The 16,171-nt window shown below is 42.6% G+C and overlaps 3 protein-coding genes across 5 annotated transcripts; 1 reads left to right on the top strand and 2 right to left on the bottom strand.

Moving 5' to 3' along the window:
• Positions 1-269: 269 nt before the first annotated feature.
• On the bottom strand, positions 270-7,605 carry LOC118216514 (hydroxyacylglutathione hydrolase-like protein). Of its 2 annotated transcripts, none has more exons than XM_035397745.1 (9): positions 7,421-7,605; positions 6,986-7,133; positions 6,393-6,457; positions 5,687-5,804; positions 5,377-5,485; positions 4,329-4,432; positions 3,803-3,904; positions 2,793-2,872; positions 270-2,251 (listed from the first exon to the last, which is right to left on the bottom strand). In XM_035397745.1, the coding sequence occupies exons 2-9, from the start codon at positions 7,088-7,090 to the stop codon at positions 2,101-2,103; spliced, it is 834 nt and encodes a 277-aa protein (XP_035253636.1). In that variant the 5' UTR covers positions 7,091-7,133; positions 7,421-7,605; the 3' UTR covers positions 270-2,100. The 2 variants fall into 2 exon arrangements, with proteins under 2 accessions (XP_035253636.1, XP_035253637.1); XM_035397746.1 differs by lacking the exon at positions 7,421-7,605 and adding an exon at positions 7,260-7,411.
• A 584-nt stretch (positions 7,606-8,189) lies between these two features.
• Positions 8,190-14,614, bottom strand: hagh (hydroxyacylglutathione hydrolase). Of its 2 annotated transcripts, none has more exons than XM_035397744.1 (9): positions 14,452-14,614; positions 13,359-13,520; positions 13,152-13,216; positions 12,030-12,147; positions 10,962-11,070; positions 10,628-10,731; positions 10,304-10,405; positions 9,684-9,763; positions 8,190-9,240 (listed from the first exon to the last, which is right to left on the bottom strand). In XM_035397744.1, exons 2-9 carry the CDS (start codon positions 13,461-13,463, stop codon positions 9,141-9,143), a joined length of 783 nt encoding a protein of 260 aa, XP_035253635.1. In that variant the 5' UTR covers positions 13,464-13,520; positions 14,452-14,614; the 3' UTR covers positions 8,190-9,140. The 2 variants fall into 2 exon arrangements, with proteins under 2 accessions (XP_035253635.1, XP_035253634.1); XM_035397743.1 differs by having other exon boundaries at positions 13,359-13,531; positions 14,452-14,613.
• Positions 14,615-14,697: 83 nt separating this feature from the next.
• fahd1 (fumarylacetoacetate hydrolase domain containing 1) lies at positions 14,698-15,900 on the top strand. The gene has a single exon (XM_035397747.1). The coding sequence runs from the start codon at positions 14,967-14,969 to the stop codon at positions 15,624-15,626; it is 660 nt and encodes a 219-aa protein (XP_035253638.1). The 5' UTR covers positions 14,698-14,966; the 3' UTR covers positions 15,627-15,900.
• Positions 15,901-16,171: the final 271 nt, after the last annotated feature.

The raw sequence follows: 16,171 nt of genomic DNA, 5'->3' as shown, positions 1-16,171 counted from the left end.
AACTGATTGTGAAAGGCTGTCTGGTAGTTAGAAACCTGCCACAACCACAGCTGAAAAACCACATAAGTGGTTGGCGACATCATTGTTAAACAGGGAAAAATATCAGTACATTTTATACTTCTTAATTATGATATATCCTATGATACCATAGTGTTCACATTATATACATTTGGTATATAAAATGTGTTGAAATTCTGTGTATATATAAGTATGTAAAGTAGCATATGAATTGGAAGTGGATGAAAACCCAGCATTGAAGGTCAGCATGATAAATTTTAAATGTGCTTTATTTGTCAGGTGCAAAAGAGCCGTTTAAGCATTTAATGACATACTGAAGTGAGAATCACATGCAGGCTCTTTGGGTCAGTAGGCCATGCCACATCAGTTACATTCTCTTTTTTAAAGTTCACTGTTCAAATAAGGAAAAAAAAAATATATATATAACAATAATAATAATAATTCTGTCAAATTATATTCATAATTATTCGCAATAATAAAATCTTAGTAATCTGTCGTAAGTGTAAAGTGCTACTGAACGTGAGTGGGTGACACTCCTGCAGTGTTCTGGGCTTAAAGGTAATGGCGGTATAAAACAGCACTGCCAGCGCATAGAATGTCAGGCTTTCCTGTAAGTAGAGGAGCACCCGGATTGGATGCTTCTGCTGGTGGGTTCAGCACTAACCTGCTTCTAGTAAAACGTGGAGCGGCCCACACCCGCTCTGCATCTGGAGTGCTGCTTTAAGCCTCGGATCAGTTCGGTCTAATGATTCATATATTTCGCCGACCGAGAAAAAAACAAAAAAAATCTGAAGAGTGGAACTACACTCTAATCTTTAGTGGCTTTTTCTGAAGGTGAATGGGTTAAGACGCATTGTGTTTAAATAAAGAAAAATAATTCCTCGAATCAAATGTTTGTACAAACTGATCCAAAGACAAAAAGGGTTCATTTTGAAATCATTTGCATAGATTTATCTGTAATTTCCACGTTAAAAACCAAAATCGTGTAAAAACATAAATGTAGGCGCTGCTGAACTCCAGACGACGTGTTGAGAAGAGTTAACGCGGTGGTTCCCAACCCCAGTCCTGGGGGTCCCGTGTATGCTGGTTTTCACTCCAACCACAACTGCAATTCCACAATTTTAACAAGCTGTTAATTTTTCTTAATTGGGTGCATTTCATGTTAGAGGGATCATTTACCCCCTTAAGCCACAATTTTCTATGCATGTCATGAAGAATAAAAATCACAATTAGGAGCCTGTTTATTCACCTCAGTCTTTAATTTGATTAGTTTTTTTAACCTCTTTATGTAATCGTTTACAATATAGCACACTGTGAATATGGAACTTTAATCCTCTATGGCATGCATAGCAATTTCTGACATAATGTGGCTTAAGAGGATAAATAATTCCTATAAAAAATGAAAAGCATACACAGTGGGCCCCCAGAACCAAGGTTGACAACCATTGGGTTAAATTACAAAACGCATGCAAAAAAAAAAGAACCATCGTCTGCAATCTCACTACATTTGACTGTTGATAAAACTGGATTGTGAAGCTAGAAGTTTGACACAAATTATACTATTGTCAAGAACTTAGGATGCTGGTTAAAAAAAAATATTCAAGCATTTAACACAGATAAGATTAATATTTCCTAAATATTAATTCACAAATGAATCCACATTGACGTAAATAATCAAAAAACCCTCCTCCAAGGGGGGGGGGGGGGGGGATGCATGGTCATGTGGATTTACAGTGTTTTAGATTGGTTAAGTCTGGACCATACTGAGAAATGGCCAATGTGCAGAAATTAGAGGTATACCTAAGGGACAGGTACGTGCGTACTGCAAACATCCTAGTGGCCGTGTGCCTCAGTATCTCCAGTCCTCACTGTAAGGGAGAGTGGATTCGTTTGCACAGCCGTGTGGGAAATACACCTCGTGCAGAGCTTATAGGCCTAAGAAATACCACACAAAAGAACATTAGCCGCTTGCTCCACCAACGTTCCCCAGAGACGACCAAGGCTGGTTTCATAGGGGTTCTCCTAGCAGGTTTGTCGGTTTCTACGTTTCCTTTTACCATGATATCAGGAGGGGGCGGAGCCTCAGGGTCCCAGCAGGCCCCACTGCAGGGCCAGCATGGCGTGGGGCGGCGGCCTGTCCTTGGGCTTGGAGAAGCTGTCCTTCTCCCTGCGCAGCACCCTCAGCACCTCCACCGGGTCCGTCTTACCTGTGAACTTCTGCACGCTCTTCTCTCTGAGCAGGAGCAACACCGCCCGCACACACACACACACACACACGCACAGACACACACAGACACACACGGACGCATGCACACACACGGACGCACACACACGCGCACACACAGACACACACAGCAAAGTTTCCTTTGCAAAATTAAGTTTATATTACGGAGAGGTTGTTCTTCATTCATTCTGTGATACTTGCAGCCTGCGTTGTTTTTTTAAGTTCTTTAATCTTTATTTAACCAGGAAGGTGAACTGAGAGCTGAATTTGCAGTGACAATCTGGGGAATCAAAGGGGGTAGGAATGCAAGGAAATATGTAGCCAATCAAGAATATTATTATTATTATTATTATTGAAGTTTCTTCAATTCCTTTCTCCTCACTTCTAATCTCACATTCCAATCCTCACCTTTACTACCCCTTTCTCTCTCTGCCTCTCTTGGTGTGAGGCATGGGGCAGGAGTGTTAGTGGCGCAGGTCAGGCAGGAGTGTTAGTGGCGCAGGTAAGGCAGGAGTGTTAGTGGTACAGGTAAGGCAGGAGGTGCACTCACGAGAGACGCAGGAATGGGTTGTAGTCGAACTCTTCCACCAGCGTGGAGGGAACTGTGGGCTTGTCGTCATCATCCCTCCCCTGGGGAGAAAAATGCACACCGCTAGCCAATCAGGGTCCACTGACACAGTCAACCAATCAAGATCCCCTGACACATTCGACCAACTAATCATGGTCCACGTACCTCTCTATATGTAAATATAAACTACATGCGCATTCAGTTAACTGAATTACACCTAATTCATTTAGTTCAGCTGCAACACAGAAGCCATAAAAGCAGAACTCTGATATACAGTGTAGCATCAGGTACTTCCAGGTTTATTGCAGTGTAAGTTAATGTTATGCCATCTAACACTGTATCTGCAGGCAGTTCCGGGTGCACTGCAGTGTGAGTAAATGCCAGTTTATAGCTATAATTAGTGGGTTCATATATGCTTGCTCAGAAGGGGCCTTCGATTGGTCCCTCGTCTCTCTGGTGTCTCTTGGGCTTATGGTATGTGGGAAAAACAACTCTTACTACAAGGATGAGACATTTACCTCAGTGTAAAAGATGGCTCAGTTCAGTCACAACCATGCCCAGGTTCTACTGATAAATTCACAGAGAGGTTAAGCTCAAAATTTATTTCAGCTATACGAGTGCTAGGAATGGACCTGCACCAACAAGCTTTCCCCTCTGTTACATCCTGAGCTGCTCGCTTTCTGTTAACCTTACACAGGGGTGCACAACTCCGGGCCTGGAGGGCTGGTCTGCATGCTGGTCTTAGTTCAAGCCAACCAACACCTTGTGCCTTAGTTTCAGTTTTCTGTAGTGTAATGTAATGTACTGTAATGTGATTAAGTGTCATGTAATTAATGTAATGGGATGATGTGTAATGCACAGCAGTATGTTATGATGTGATGTAAAACGTACCGTAATGTGATTTACTGCACTGTAGAGTAATGTAATGAAATGTAATGTATTGTGTAAAACGTGTAACGCAGTGTAATACAATGTAATGTAACGATGCTCACCCTGGCCCAGCTCAGCATCTCTTTCACCCTCTCGTTCTCTGGCTCCACCTTCAGTGCAAACTTCAGGTTCTTGATGGTGTATTCATGCCCACAGAACACCTTCTGTAGCAGGGACACAACACACTTTTCAGCAAATCTAACTGGATAGGGAAAGAGGAACGATGTGTGAACACTTCCTGAGCAAAGGACTCCATATTTATGACCACATTATGTGTTTGGGTGCCTGACTAATGTGTCCAGCTGGCTGACCATGTCTTGACTGGAATCTGTGTGACTGACTGTGGAAAGACTGTCTCTAAAGTGCGCCTGACTGCACAATGGTCATAATGAGACTGACCAGATCATAACTGTATAAGAACAGCAGCAGGTCCAAGAGCACCATGACTATGAGGCTGACTGACTGTGTTATAACTGTATTACGAGCAACCATAATGAAACTGAGGGTGTTACAACCGTATTATGGGTGACCTCATAATGAGACAGACTGTGTTATAACCGTATTATTAGTGACCATAATGAAACTGACCGTATCCTGTGGAAGGGAGCCCAGCACCTTGGTCAGGTTGTGGTGCATCTGCTCTGCAGTCCCCTCAAAGAACCGCCCGCAGCCCGCCACGAACAGCGTGTCTCCTAGGCAACCGGGAACAGGACAAATGGCGTGTCACAGAGGTCAGAAGTCAGACAGTACTGGGGCAAAATCAAGGCAAGGAGATACCCCAGATAGTCTATAAACTGATCAGATACTCAGGTCTGTGTCCAACGGAAAACAAATTCTATCATTGCCCGTTTGGAGCTCAAAGTGTTCCAATTTCCTGGCTTTGTATGAATATTAATGAAAGGGGCGTGATCAGAACGTACATAGCTAAAACAGGATCGCAGAGCACGCCAGACTTTTCTGCTACTGTGTCCCCTTCGGCTACGCTTAGTGCTAAGGGGGAGCTGAAAATTCAGTCAACAGGATTCCTACACTACATGCCAAAAGTATGTGGACACGAGATCCAACATCACATCCAAAATTATGAGCATTAATATGGAGTTGGTCCACCCGTTTCTGCTATAACAACCTCCAACCTTCTGGGAAGGCTTTATACTAGATGTTGGAGGATTGCTGCAGGGATTTGCTTCCATTCGGCACTGATTGGGCAATTAGGCCTGGCTCGCAGTTGGCTTTCCAGTTGAACCCAAAGGTGTTGGATGGAGTTGAGGTCAGGGCTCTGTGCAGGCCAGTCAAGCTCTTCCACACCTACCTCAACAAAACCATTTCTATGTGCACCTCACTGTATGCCCGGGGGCACTATCATGCTAAAACAGGAAAAGGCCATCCCCAAAATGTTGGGAAAGCACAGAATTGTCTAGAATGTGATTGTATGCTGTAGCATTAAGATTTGCCTTCACTAGAATTAAGGGGTCTAGCCCAAAGCATGAAAAACAGCCCCAGAACAAGTGGTGTCCAGATACTCTTGGTCATATAGTGTACTGTATTTACTGGAAACCCACAGCGAATCAGAGGCATCTCCACGAGGTCAGCCGGGCTCAAACAGACAGGGGGGCGGGCGTATCTAAGAGACCCTGACCTGTGAAGACGGCGGGAGCGTCGGAGCAGTCATCCTCCCAAACAAAGTAGCACACGTGCCCAGAGGTGTGGCAGGGAGTGGACAGGCACCGCACGTTGATCGCCCCGAACTGCAGAGCAGAGGAAGGCGTGTGCGTGTTTGCAACATCACAACACCGTGAACGTTACAGCTCCGAGTAACTCGGTTTACACTACAGCTGTGAGTAACTCGGTTTACGCTACAGCTCTGAGTAACTCGGTTTACGCTACAGCTGTGAGTAACCGGGTTTGGCAGGTTTGGCGCGGTTGGCCCGGTGACGCTCTGTGCTCACCTTGAGCTCCTGTTCGTCGGTGACTTTGTCAGTCAGCCCCCCGATGCGGTCGTCACCCCCGTATACCCTCAGCCCTGGAATCCTCTTCACCAGGTCCTCATTTCCCCGGGCGTGGTCCCTTCGACACAGGAGCAAACAGGATACTTCACGTCAACGTGCTCTTCATTACTGTCACCATCACTACCACCGTCACCACCTCCACCATAAGAGCATAAGAATACATAATGATGAGACAAGCCATTCAGCCCACCTAGGCTAATTTCCCTGTAGTCTAGAGACAGAGGGCCCGGCTACCTGTTCTATTTATAAACAACTCCGGAGTCCCATTCTTCCTCTCTACAGGTCAATCAAAGTACTCAGTGTTCAGGATTTGGATATTAACATCCAAATAGCCCTTTAGGGTTCTTGTTATGGCCTAAAATGTTAATACTAAGAAAACACTTGATATTTTGAAGTGTTGCCCAGATATTAGTCATGGCTCTTTGGCAGTCAAAGCCATATTGGTATAGGCACACGCAGCACTTACACCCAGATAAAGCTGAGGGCCAGGCCCATTTATTCTCAGGTGCATGCAACTGAACACATTCACTGGGATTTATTTAAATTACTTACAGACCTTTTTGTGTGTACACGTGTGTATGTCTGTGTGTTTTTCATGGAAGTATACGCTTCCATGAGTGAAACTTTTTGGAAGCAAAGTCCTTACCAGTGATGGTGTGTAGTGAGAACTGCAGTGAGAGTGACTCCTTCCCTTTGCACAATCTCCAGCATCTACCAGAGAGAAAATGTTATAAACCTATGCACATTTATACACTCATACAATCACACACGCCCACACAATCATAAATCCACCTTTATAAACTCCCACACCCTTTCACAACACATCGACAGTGACTCAATTACACACCCAGCCACCACCCCACACACACCCAGCTCCCACTCAACAATCATTCCACTACCAGCTCAGATTTAAAGAGGCACAGTTGCTCTCTTGTGCATGGGAGGGTATTTTAGGTGATTAGAGTATTTGGACTTACAGCTAGAAGGCTGCGAGTTCAAATTCCAGGTGGGGCACTGCTATACTTCCGAGAAAGCAAAACGTTTAAACTAACTATTTCAGTGAAAATGCCTTTATAAATACATGACTGATATTGAATTGTCGGAATGTTATTGTCATTGGACAACAGGATACTAAATAGCTTTGGTTGCAAGGTTTTATTCAAGATATTAATAACCAGTAGGCCACAAATTCATGACCTGGGTGAAAATTTGGGAAGGTCTGCGGTGTTGCGGGCTCACCCGGTGCGGTACGGCCGGGTCCACTGCGATGGCCTCTTTGCTCTGCTCCTCGATCAGCAGATACATGTAGTTATCCTCCAGGATAGAGATCACCTTCACCTTCATGTTTGCCCGTCATGCAGAGAAAATACTGGTACCCACACCCACACTGTATACAAGTAAAGCCGGAGCATAGACGGGTAAGAACAGGCTTTCAATGTGGACAGCGAAAAAAGCACATTTACACATTTAGCTCGCTAGCTATTTTGTTAGTAATTATTTGTGTACTTAACTTTGTTTACACAGGTGCATCGTTAGCTACAAAGCTAGTTACACCGTGGCTATAAAATATGAGGGTTTCGAAGGCTGCGAGCTATCTAGCTGGGGACACTTGAAAAAGAAAACTGCCAAGAAAGACAACCGCTGCGGCTACGTGTTCAATTGTACCCATAGTACCTGGATGAATTGAAATCGCAGAGTCGGTTTTCGTAATGGTGAAATAGGATGTGTGCACTTGTGCAATACTAGTCCAACAAGCAAATCACGGAACAGAAGACTACATATAATTTCCAAGGCAAGGGAAACCACTCATTATAACCGTTTCCCGTTGCAATTAAAGAGTTCCGGTTCAGTTTATAGCTGTGAGGAAACCGGAGGAAACACAGTTCCCCGCATAAATATGAAATTCCTTAACAGAAACATAATTTACATGCGTATCTCTTAGCTCTACATGCAAGACCTAAGTAATCAATTTCGCACCACGTATTCTCGTAGGAAACTTTACCTAACGACAGCTGTGCACATGGAAACATGTTTAAATAATGTATTAATTTAAGATCTAGTTTTACTATTTTAATTTCTTATGTTCAAGTCGTCAACAAAAGAAAATAAAACACCATCATGCATTTTTAATTCTGTTTCAAGTTTGCATGTTAATTAGGTAGGCTACCTCCTACATCTAATCTTGATTTTATTTCTACTTTTATCTAAATTTTATATCATATATTCTGCTAGCTTTATATAAAACTGAATAGGCTAAATGTCAGTAATGGGTAGTTATCTCCCCTTTCTTCGCTTACAGTGGTCTTACTGCCATATACTGCAATAGTGACATAGGCTACTATACATTTTCTATACATGAGTGAAACTATAACTATACAAGTTATCAACACACACCTTCCTTTTACACATGCAGTGAGTATTTAGACACTATGTACTGTACCGATGGCATTGTTTATGGTGTGCTTTATTGTTGAAAATCTGGAAATGTCTTTTGCACAAAAGCCATGTTATAACTTTAAACTCCAAGACAAAGTCATAACGTTGACACTGTATAATAATTACAGATTGAATCTATTTAGCAATTGCTTAGGGTAAACACTGACATCATGCTTAAAAATAATCTAAAGCATTTATGGTTTCTTGTTTTCCCACCCCCACCAAAATAAGACAAACTTTAAAATTCAGCATTACATAAGAACACTGTCCAAGCATACAAACTGAACAGGTAAATGAATATAACACATTGTCAAACACAGAAGGATAATCTGGGACTGAGGTGTGCAACATTTTCCACATGCAGTTGCCTATTAAGCCTTTGGACCTAGACAACTCACAGAAAACCATAAACATTTACTCTGGTGTCCTGTAAATTAAAATGAAAAAATAAATTGCACATGATGAGAAATATTTTTTAAATCCTTACTCCCTGCCTTTATATTTATATACACGTTTTTAAAATGAATTTATATCAGATTTGAGCCACAGAAGGTGCCAGTTGGGAGTCATCAATCATTAGTAAAATAGATATCTTTATATACATTCATGCTACACAACCTCTGTAGCACATTTGCTCAAAACCATGTTTAAACACACAAAAACTATATTAAATATGTTAGAACTGAGATTTAATTTTGCACATCCAGGCTTCTCTGTTCATTAGTGCAGCTTATTTATTTATTTATTTATTTTAGCTTGCTGCACATCCGTGCCACACACACTGCAGAGGTTCTAGTGTAAAATATGGTGGCGTGTTGTGTGTTCCATGTATGTACGATGTGTTCACTGTGATAGGTAGTGACAGCTTGCAGTGCACTGAAATGCAAAGTAGTGATGACATTTTCTCCGGAGACCATGCCACTTTCTGATTCCCCCCCTCCCCCCACACTCCTCGCACTTAGTCCTTGGGGACCCGGAAGTTGTCCTTCTCTTTGCGGATGCTGCGCATGGTGTCAATGGGGTTAGTTTTCCCAGCATGGTCCTGCACAGATTTCTCCCTGCAACACAGGCAACAGACTCAACGCTGGTCCCAGAGGGCCACAGAGTCCTGTCGATTTTCCTATTCGCCGTAAAGAACAGCAGCCATTTTAAACAAAAAAACCACAGTAGAGGTGATTTAACCGTATAAACAGTTGCTTTTAGCGAGAAATTAAGTGCCGAGTAACAACAAAAATGAGCAGAACACACAGCTTTCCAATAGAAGGGTAAGGACCCCCCTGCTTTAATGAGGAGAAGTGTAATGCAGCTCTCAGGGAAACAGGCTTCTAGCTCAGAGGTTGCTGATTCTAACAGCCTATCCCTCCTCTTGGCAACAATGACCTCTGGTCGTGGCTCACCAGGTGATCACCTCACCCGATGCCAGAGCACACTCGGTGAGCACTGATCTGGGATCAGTGTTGCTGGCAGGAAATGGGGTACTTGCTTTTGTCCTCATCCTTACCTAACTCTCATGAAGGGGTTATATGTGAACTCCTCGCCCACAGTAGAGGGGATGGTCGGCTCTCCATTATCGTATGTTTCCTGAAGAGAGGAGAAAGGCAGGGCAAAGCTGTTAAAGGCCAATATTACGTTTGTCCAACTTTCTTTAATCAATACATGACAAAAAATGCATAAATCCTGGGCACTTTATGCTATTTACATTGCAATGACAACAATCAATATATCAACAAAATATACAGAAATATACATCTATCAATATATCATTAAATTGTGAGAGTGATCAATTGTCTTTCTTCAATGCCACTTTTCTCCATTTTGCCAGACTGCAATGCATGTGGCAAGAATGAAAAAATGCATTGTGGGTGATTACCATTTCCAAATATAAAAAAATTGTAACATGGATAAAATTCTCCTTTAAGGACCTGTAATTCAGCCAGAAAGTTGTGGAGTCAAGTCCCAGGAACAGCACAGCTATTGTGTCCCTGAGCAAGGCATTACGTCAGTCAATGCTCAACTGCGTACGTAAATGTTTTACAAAAGCAAATTGCGCAAGTCGCAAGTGTCCAGAACAAATAATTCAAATACATGATAGAGACAAATAGACTAATGAAAGAGACACACCTTGGCCCAGGCCAGTTTCTTCCGGATAGCCTCGTTGTTCGGTTCCACGTGTCTCGCAAACTTGAGGTTGTTGATGGTGTATTCGTGTCCACAGTAAACACGCTGGAAACAAAAAATAAAAATAAAAAATCTCTATTACTGGCTGAGGGACAATGGCTCCTTGCAGGTTCTCTTATTCATAGGAAGCAATCCTTGTGCTAGCCACAGTGATATGTGAATGAAAGCTGCAGTGTGCATCTCATTCACTCACTTACACTCACACACTCGTACACCCACCCACACACACATACACACAAACACACGCGCACACGCACGTGCACGCACCGTTTCAGAAGGCAGGCGTCCAAGGACCTCGATCAGCGCCTTATACATCTCGTCCGCCGTGCCCTCGAAAAACTTCCCACAGCCCCCGATGAACAGAGTGTCGCCTGCTCAGAAACAACACACCAGCAACGTCTGAGCCCTGACACATGGAGATTACACCCACAGTTCCTGCCTCATGCCCTTTTCTACCAGCTACTGGAGTTCCCCTGTTTACGGAAAACATGGAATGGCCCACACTGCTGCGTACTGCGTGTGCTACTTACAACCCTGCAGTTATCGTTAAAACTGGTAACTGGCTTAAAGGAGAAACGCGGTACTGGAACAAATACTTTACCAGTGAAAACGGCTGGAGGTTCGGAGCTGTTGTCCTTGGTAACAAAGTAGCAGATGTGCCCAGTGGTGTGGCATGGGGTAAACAGGCACTTTACATTAAGAGACCCAACCTACAGAACCAGGAAATAGAGAGAACAGGCACTTCATGCACAGGCAACCAACAGACCCAACCTGGAGATACTGAGAGAAAGGTAGAGGAAATTATATGACCCTGTGTGCGAGCATAATAGGAAGTATTATGCATATAAAGCACAATAATTTTAATACGCATCAAAACTTTTGTATCAGGCACACATATACACACATCCACTCAAAGAAACCTGTGTGCTGGTGGTGTGGGGTAGTGGTGAGGGAAGTGGGGCTGAAGTCCAATGTGAGATGCCTTACTAATGAGAAAGTGAGGCTTCATTAACACCACAATGCTCTCAATCATCACTATATGATCGATCAAAATACTGTCCTCCACACCAGGGTGCAATGACTGTTTAAGCCTGCAAATTACTGACAGCACACTATTGCTCCACCTCTTTTGCCATTTATATCACACTCTCCACACCCTTTTCTCACCACTGAAGACAATGATTAATGATTAAAATTAACGTCCGTAAAAACCCAGCTGCACGAACAGATAATCTGTTAAATCTTAAGGTATGGACTCGGAGGTTGGTCACAGCCAAGCAACTGCTAAGTTTTTTTTTTAACTACTCATAACTTAATGGTTGAGTGATGCAATCTTTTAAACACATTGCTAAATGATATTTTTAAGGGAAAGTTCACTTTCTGGGGATTTTGTATATAATTCCCGTTTTAATATTCATTTTTGATTGGCCAAGACAGTTTCTGTGTGTGATGAGGATATGTTAGATATTTACAGACATTTGGAGGATTACAATGGCTGGTATGGGAGCATTAGGGGGATAATGGCCTAAAGCAGGAAAATACATTTGAAATAACTCCAAATCAGCTCCTAATATTGAAAAGCCCCAGCGAGTGAACTATCCCTTTATGAATTGTTGCTTTTTTAACAGCCATTTTGAAAACACATACACATAAATTATAAAGTACCAACTTTGAAAGTGCTGTAATGAGAGATTTTCTGCGTCAGCGCTCCCACTCTGTCATCACCTCCGTACACTTTAAGACCCGGTGCCAGTCTCACCAGTTTTTCATTCCCACCAGCGTGGTCCCTGAAGGAAAACACATACATATGCATATTTATCTATGTAAGCTGTCTGAATAATCTAAGTCCATATAACAAAGCTAGAAGAACATTACCGGGTCTAGAAAACTGACTAAATAAAGAACATCCGATTGCTTCACTGTGACTAGTCTTGGCCAGTAAACCAGAAGCAAGAACGGACAAACTACTGTACAAGTCAATGTCCAAAATAGGCAACAGCATGTGAACATTATGCACACCTCAACTCTACATGAACTTCATTTGTTTGACAATAACAAACAGACACACAAAGAATCAGAACAGAATCTGCTCTTCTGGACTGATCTCTTCAATTCAAACTACAAATATTCAATCATGTTCAATTCTGAACACTAAAATGGCAAACTTGTAATTCAGTTAACCACGTCTTGGTTGATTCTGAGGGATATTTGGGACTATTGTCTTTCTGAAAGATCCATTTGTGGCCATGTTTGAGCATCCTGGCAGAGGGAACCAGGTTTTTGGCCAAACTGTACTGGTCCTTCTAGCTCCCTGCCCATATGCCAAAGCAGACTGAAGACTCACCAGATTGCACCAATTCCCTATGATTGAGGTTAACTTGAAAGAGTAGCGTATAGGTTTTTAAATTTTATTAAGAATTATTGGGGCATGCATAATTGTGATTGATTTTGGGAGGATATATGCAATTCCACTACGCAATTATATTTGTATTAAAGGATATGATTTTCTCTTTTGAGCTCATAGTGTAGCTCATTAGCTGCCTTGTTAATTGTATACAGCTTCTTGCTCATCTTTATTAAGGGTGTGAATCATTATGGATTCCTGAGATAAATGAAAGGCTATGCCTTGGTCGAAAAGTGTGGAACTGATCTCACTATGGCAGTAATTCTCCCTACTTCATGTGTTATGACTTTCACTAGCCACACCATGAATAATTGACAATTATAAATTACAGCTTTTATTATTATTATTATTATTATTATTATTATTATTATTATTAACTTTACTCACCAGTGATGATGTGTCGTTAAGACCGTGGTAAGTTTAACTCGGTGTTTCTTGATGGCATCTAAAACCTTGCAAGGGAACAAGTGAGGTGAGGGATCTGGGTGTCAGCTTTTTTTTTTTTAAACACGAGATGTACCCTACGACTATGAAATTAACAGCGCAATGTCGGTAAATATACAGCTGCACTCGCCTATACTCATCTAGGTTTACCTTGACCGGTTCCACGGGGTCAACGATCGCAGCTTCCCTGGTGTCCTCGTCAATGAGAAGATACATGTAATTGTCTGTGAGTGCAGGTAACATTTCGATCTTCATGTCGGACTGGGCCACAAGCACGGATTTCCTATCGGAATGTAATAGCGCAGATCGAACCTGTACGGGAGCTCAGAATTAAAAATACAAAAAATAATTAAACAACGTTAACATAATTGGTCTTATGTGAGAATGACTAATACAGGAGCTTAAAAACGGGAGCAGGGGGAATAAAATGGGCGAAAGCTGTAATATTTGCGCAAGTAACCACAAAACCTTCAGCGCGTACCCAGCTACAATGGGACCCTCCGTATACCTAAAGATGGAAGTACTTTATGCCATATTCTAATTTCATATAGAACAGCATAGCAAACTGAGTGCTTAGGCTTCGGTGCGTTTGATATTCTGTGTGCAACGTCATAATTTGCTGCACCCAGCAAATTAAAACCGCGACCTAATATTTAATAAATAACAGTAAGACTGTTAAATATTTATCTATCTTGGTAAAACTACCGAATTGACCCTAATATATTTTAAAATCATATTGTATGAACTCAATGGAAGTCATCCAATGTATCCTACTTGCAGCCTGCAAAACATTGTCGCCAGCCGGAGCCAATAGTGCAGAACTTTCCGGGCTTTGGTTAGCTATCAGGCTTTTCCATGTTGTGTCAATACTTAACAACCAGATATCCAGCGAGAAATGTGTTATAGCTAACTAAATGCGCATCGAGCTATAAGACAGCTTTTACTGATACTGGTGTATAGCAGGCTACAAAATGACAAATACGTGGTTTGCATTTAGCAAGCTCCACTACCTACAGACTTCGGGGAGTCGAGGATGATGTAATACGACTCACTGTTAAATAGCCTACTCTGCTGCATATCAGCTGCGTCCGTTTAGCTACTGTGCCAATGGGAAATAACGGCTACCTAGCTGCTTACTTTGCAAGCAAAGTGTCATTTTACTGCAATAAAAGAATAGCAGCGAGAGGAATGGCCGGAGCATTTCTGCGGCCGCAAAAAGTCTTCGGGCCATTTAGCAACATACCAAATTTATACGTAGTAGCTGCTCCTAGTACACCCAGTGTGCAGGCACTCGCCACCAATGACCTGAATAACATAACAACACTTCTAACGTCTGCTAATATGTCGAAACTACAGGAACTAGGAAACAATTTGGGCATGAAGTGAAGTAGGTCCTCGCTTTAACTTTGACCCCGGGGAGCTCAGCCAATCAAATACGGGGGTGTGGCACAGAAATATTAATATTTTCTCCAATTATACGCATGTATCATAAGCATATTGCGAAGTGTTTGTTCCAGAGAGCTACTTAGGCTGAGCGACAGGTAAATAACAAGCTATATCTCCACTTGGAAATTAAATACTTAAACATTGGGACGACGTATTTGCCAAGTTTGTCACTCCAGGCATTCCGTAGTCACCCAGGATTTAGTAAGCGTCTGGCGACGTGCAAAGGTCAGATTGAAAGTAGGTGTGCTGTACTACTCATGGGGGTTTGAGTAGTCACAAGCTAGTTCATTGCAAAGTAGCCTTTTTGGGGGAATGTCATCCGCACGAAACGTTACGCGGTTTTGGGAATGGGGGAAGAAGATTATCTGCGTGGGAAGGAACTACGCTGACCATGCCAAAGAGCTGAAAAACGCAGTACCCACGGAACCTGTACTTTTCCTGAAGCCGCCCTCGGCGTACGTGAAAGAGGGTTCTCCTATTCTGGTTCCCCAGTACTCCAGCAACCTCCACCACGAGGTCGAGCTTGGAGTAGTCATTGGCAAAGGGGGCACAGCAATTCCTCGCACGTCGGCTATGGATCACGTAGCCGGTTACGCGCTCTGTCTGGACATGACCGCGAGGGACATCCAAGACGAGTGCAAGTCCAAAGGTCTGCCCTGGACACTGGCCAAGGCGTTCAATACCTCCTGTCCGGTCAGCGAGTTTGTCCCCAAGGAGAAGATCCCGGATCCCGGGAACGTCCGGATCTGGCTAAAAGTCAACGACCAGCTGCGCCAAGACGGCAGCACCTCCCAAATGATCTTCTCAATCCCGTTCCTCATCAGCTACATCAGTGAGATTATCACCCTTGAGGAGGGTGATCTCATCCTGACCGGGACCCCCAAGGGCGTCTCGAGCGTGCAGGAGCACGACGAGTTGCAGGCCGGGATTGAAGATATTGTCAGCATGACATTCCGAGTCGGCAGACTGTGATCCCATCGATTACCAGTATAGTTTTTCATAAAAGGACGATCTAGCTAATTTTTTTAACATTGTCTAATTATGGGCAGTATTTCAATTGAGCTTAAACAGGTGGATATCAATTTTTTATTTACTTTTTTGTACAATAAATGCGTAATCATATGGAAAATGGGCAAATTACAACACCCGTATTAACAATTAACTTATGAATAATGGGAGTGGGACACCATGTTTGATGTCTGAATGGAAAATTAAATCCGGAATAAATGTTATCACATTTCACCCATCTTTGATTATGGAAGTTAGTTTACATTTAAGGCATTTGGCACTCTTATCTAGAGCAACTTAAAAATCTTACATTTTTAAGATACAACCAATTTACACAGCAGAATGTTCATTGAAGCAATTCAGGTTAAGTACCGTGCCCAGGCTTACAACAGCATTGCCCCACCTGCAAGTCAAATGTGAAACCCCAGAGTTGTAAACCAAGTTCCCATTTTGTATTTACATATTAAGTATTTAGCTGACACGTATCACCAACATTCAAAGTATCAATG

The sequence above is a fragment of the Anguilla anguilla genome, chromosome 17 (genome assembly GCF_013347855.1).
Source record: "Anguilla anguilla isolate fAngAng1 chromosome 17, fAngAng1.pri, whole genome shotgun sequence".
NCBI classification, from domain to species: domain Eukaryota; kingdom Metazoa; phylum Chordata; class Actinopteri; order Anguilliformes; family Anguillidae; genus Anguilla; species Anguilla anguilla.
The sequence above is the reverse complement of the archived record's forward strand: the minus strand, read 5'-3'. Positions and strand labels throughout refer to the sequence as shown.

What these genes read in the sequence shown, in the direction of transcription:
- LOC118216514 (XM_035397745.1), bottom strand. Translation starts at nt 7,090, where the DNA reads ATGAAGGTGAAGGTGATCTCTATCCTGGAGGATAACTACATGTATCTG. An exon ending in CCGACGAACAGGAGCTCAAG is followed by an intron (nt 5,486 to 5,686) that starts GTGAGCACAGAG and finishes TCTGCTCTGCAG; the next exon opens with TTCGGGGCGATCAACGTGCG. An exon ending in GCTCCCTTCCACAGGATACG is followed by an intron (nt 3,905 to 4,328) that starts GTCAGTTTCATT and finishes TCCCTGCTACAG; the next exon opens with AAGGTGTTCTGTGGGCATGA.
- hagh (XM_035397743.1), bottom strand. Translation starts at nt 14,587, where the DNA reads ATGCCCAAATTGTTTCCTAGTTCCTGTAGTTTCGACATATTAGCAGAC. An exon ending in AGCTACTACGTATAAATTTG is followed by an intron (nt 13,532 to 14,451) that starts GTATGTTGCTAA and finishes TTTAATTCTGAG; the next exon opens with CTCCCGTACAGGTTCGATCT. An exon ending in AGAAACTGGCCTGGGCCAAG is followed by an intron (nt 9,764 to 10,303) that starts GTGTGTCTCTTT and finishes TCCTCTCTTCAG; the next exon opens with GAAACATACGATAATGGAGA.
- fahd1 (XM_035397747.1), top strand. Translation starts at nt 14,967, where the DNA reads ATGTCATCCGCACGAAACGTTACGCGGTTTTGGGAATGGGGGAAGAAG.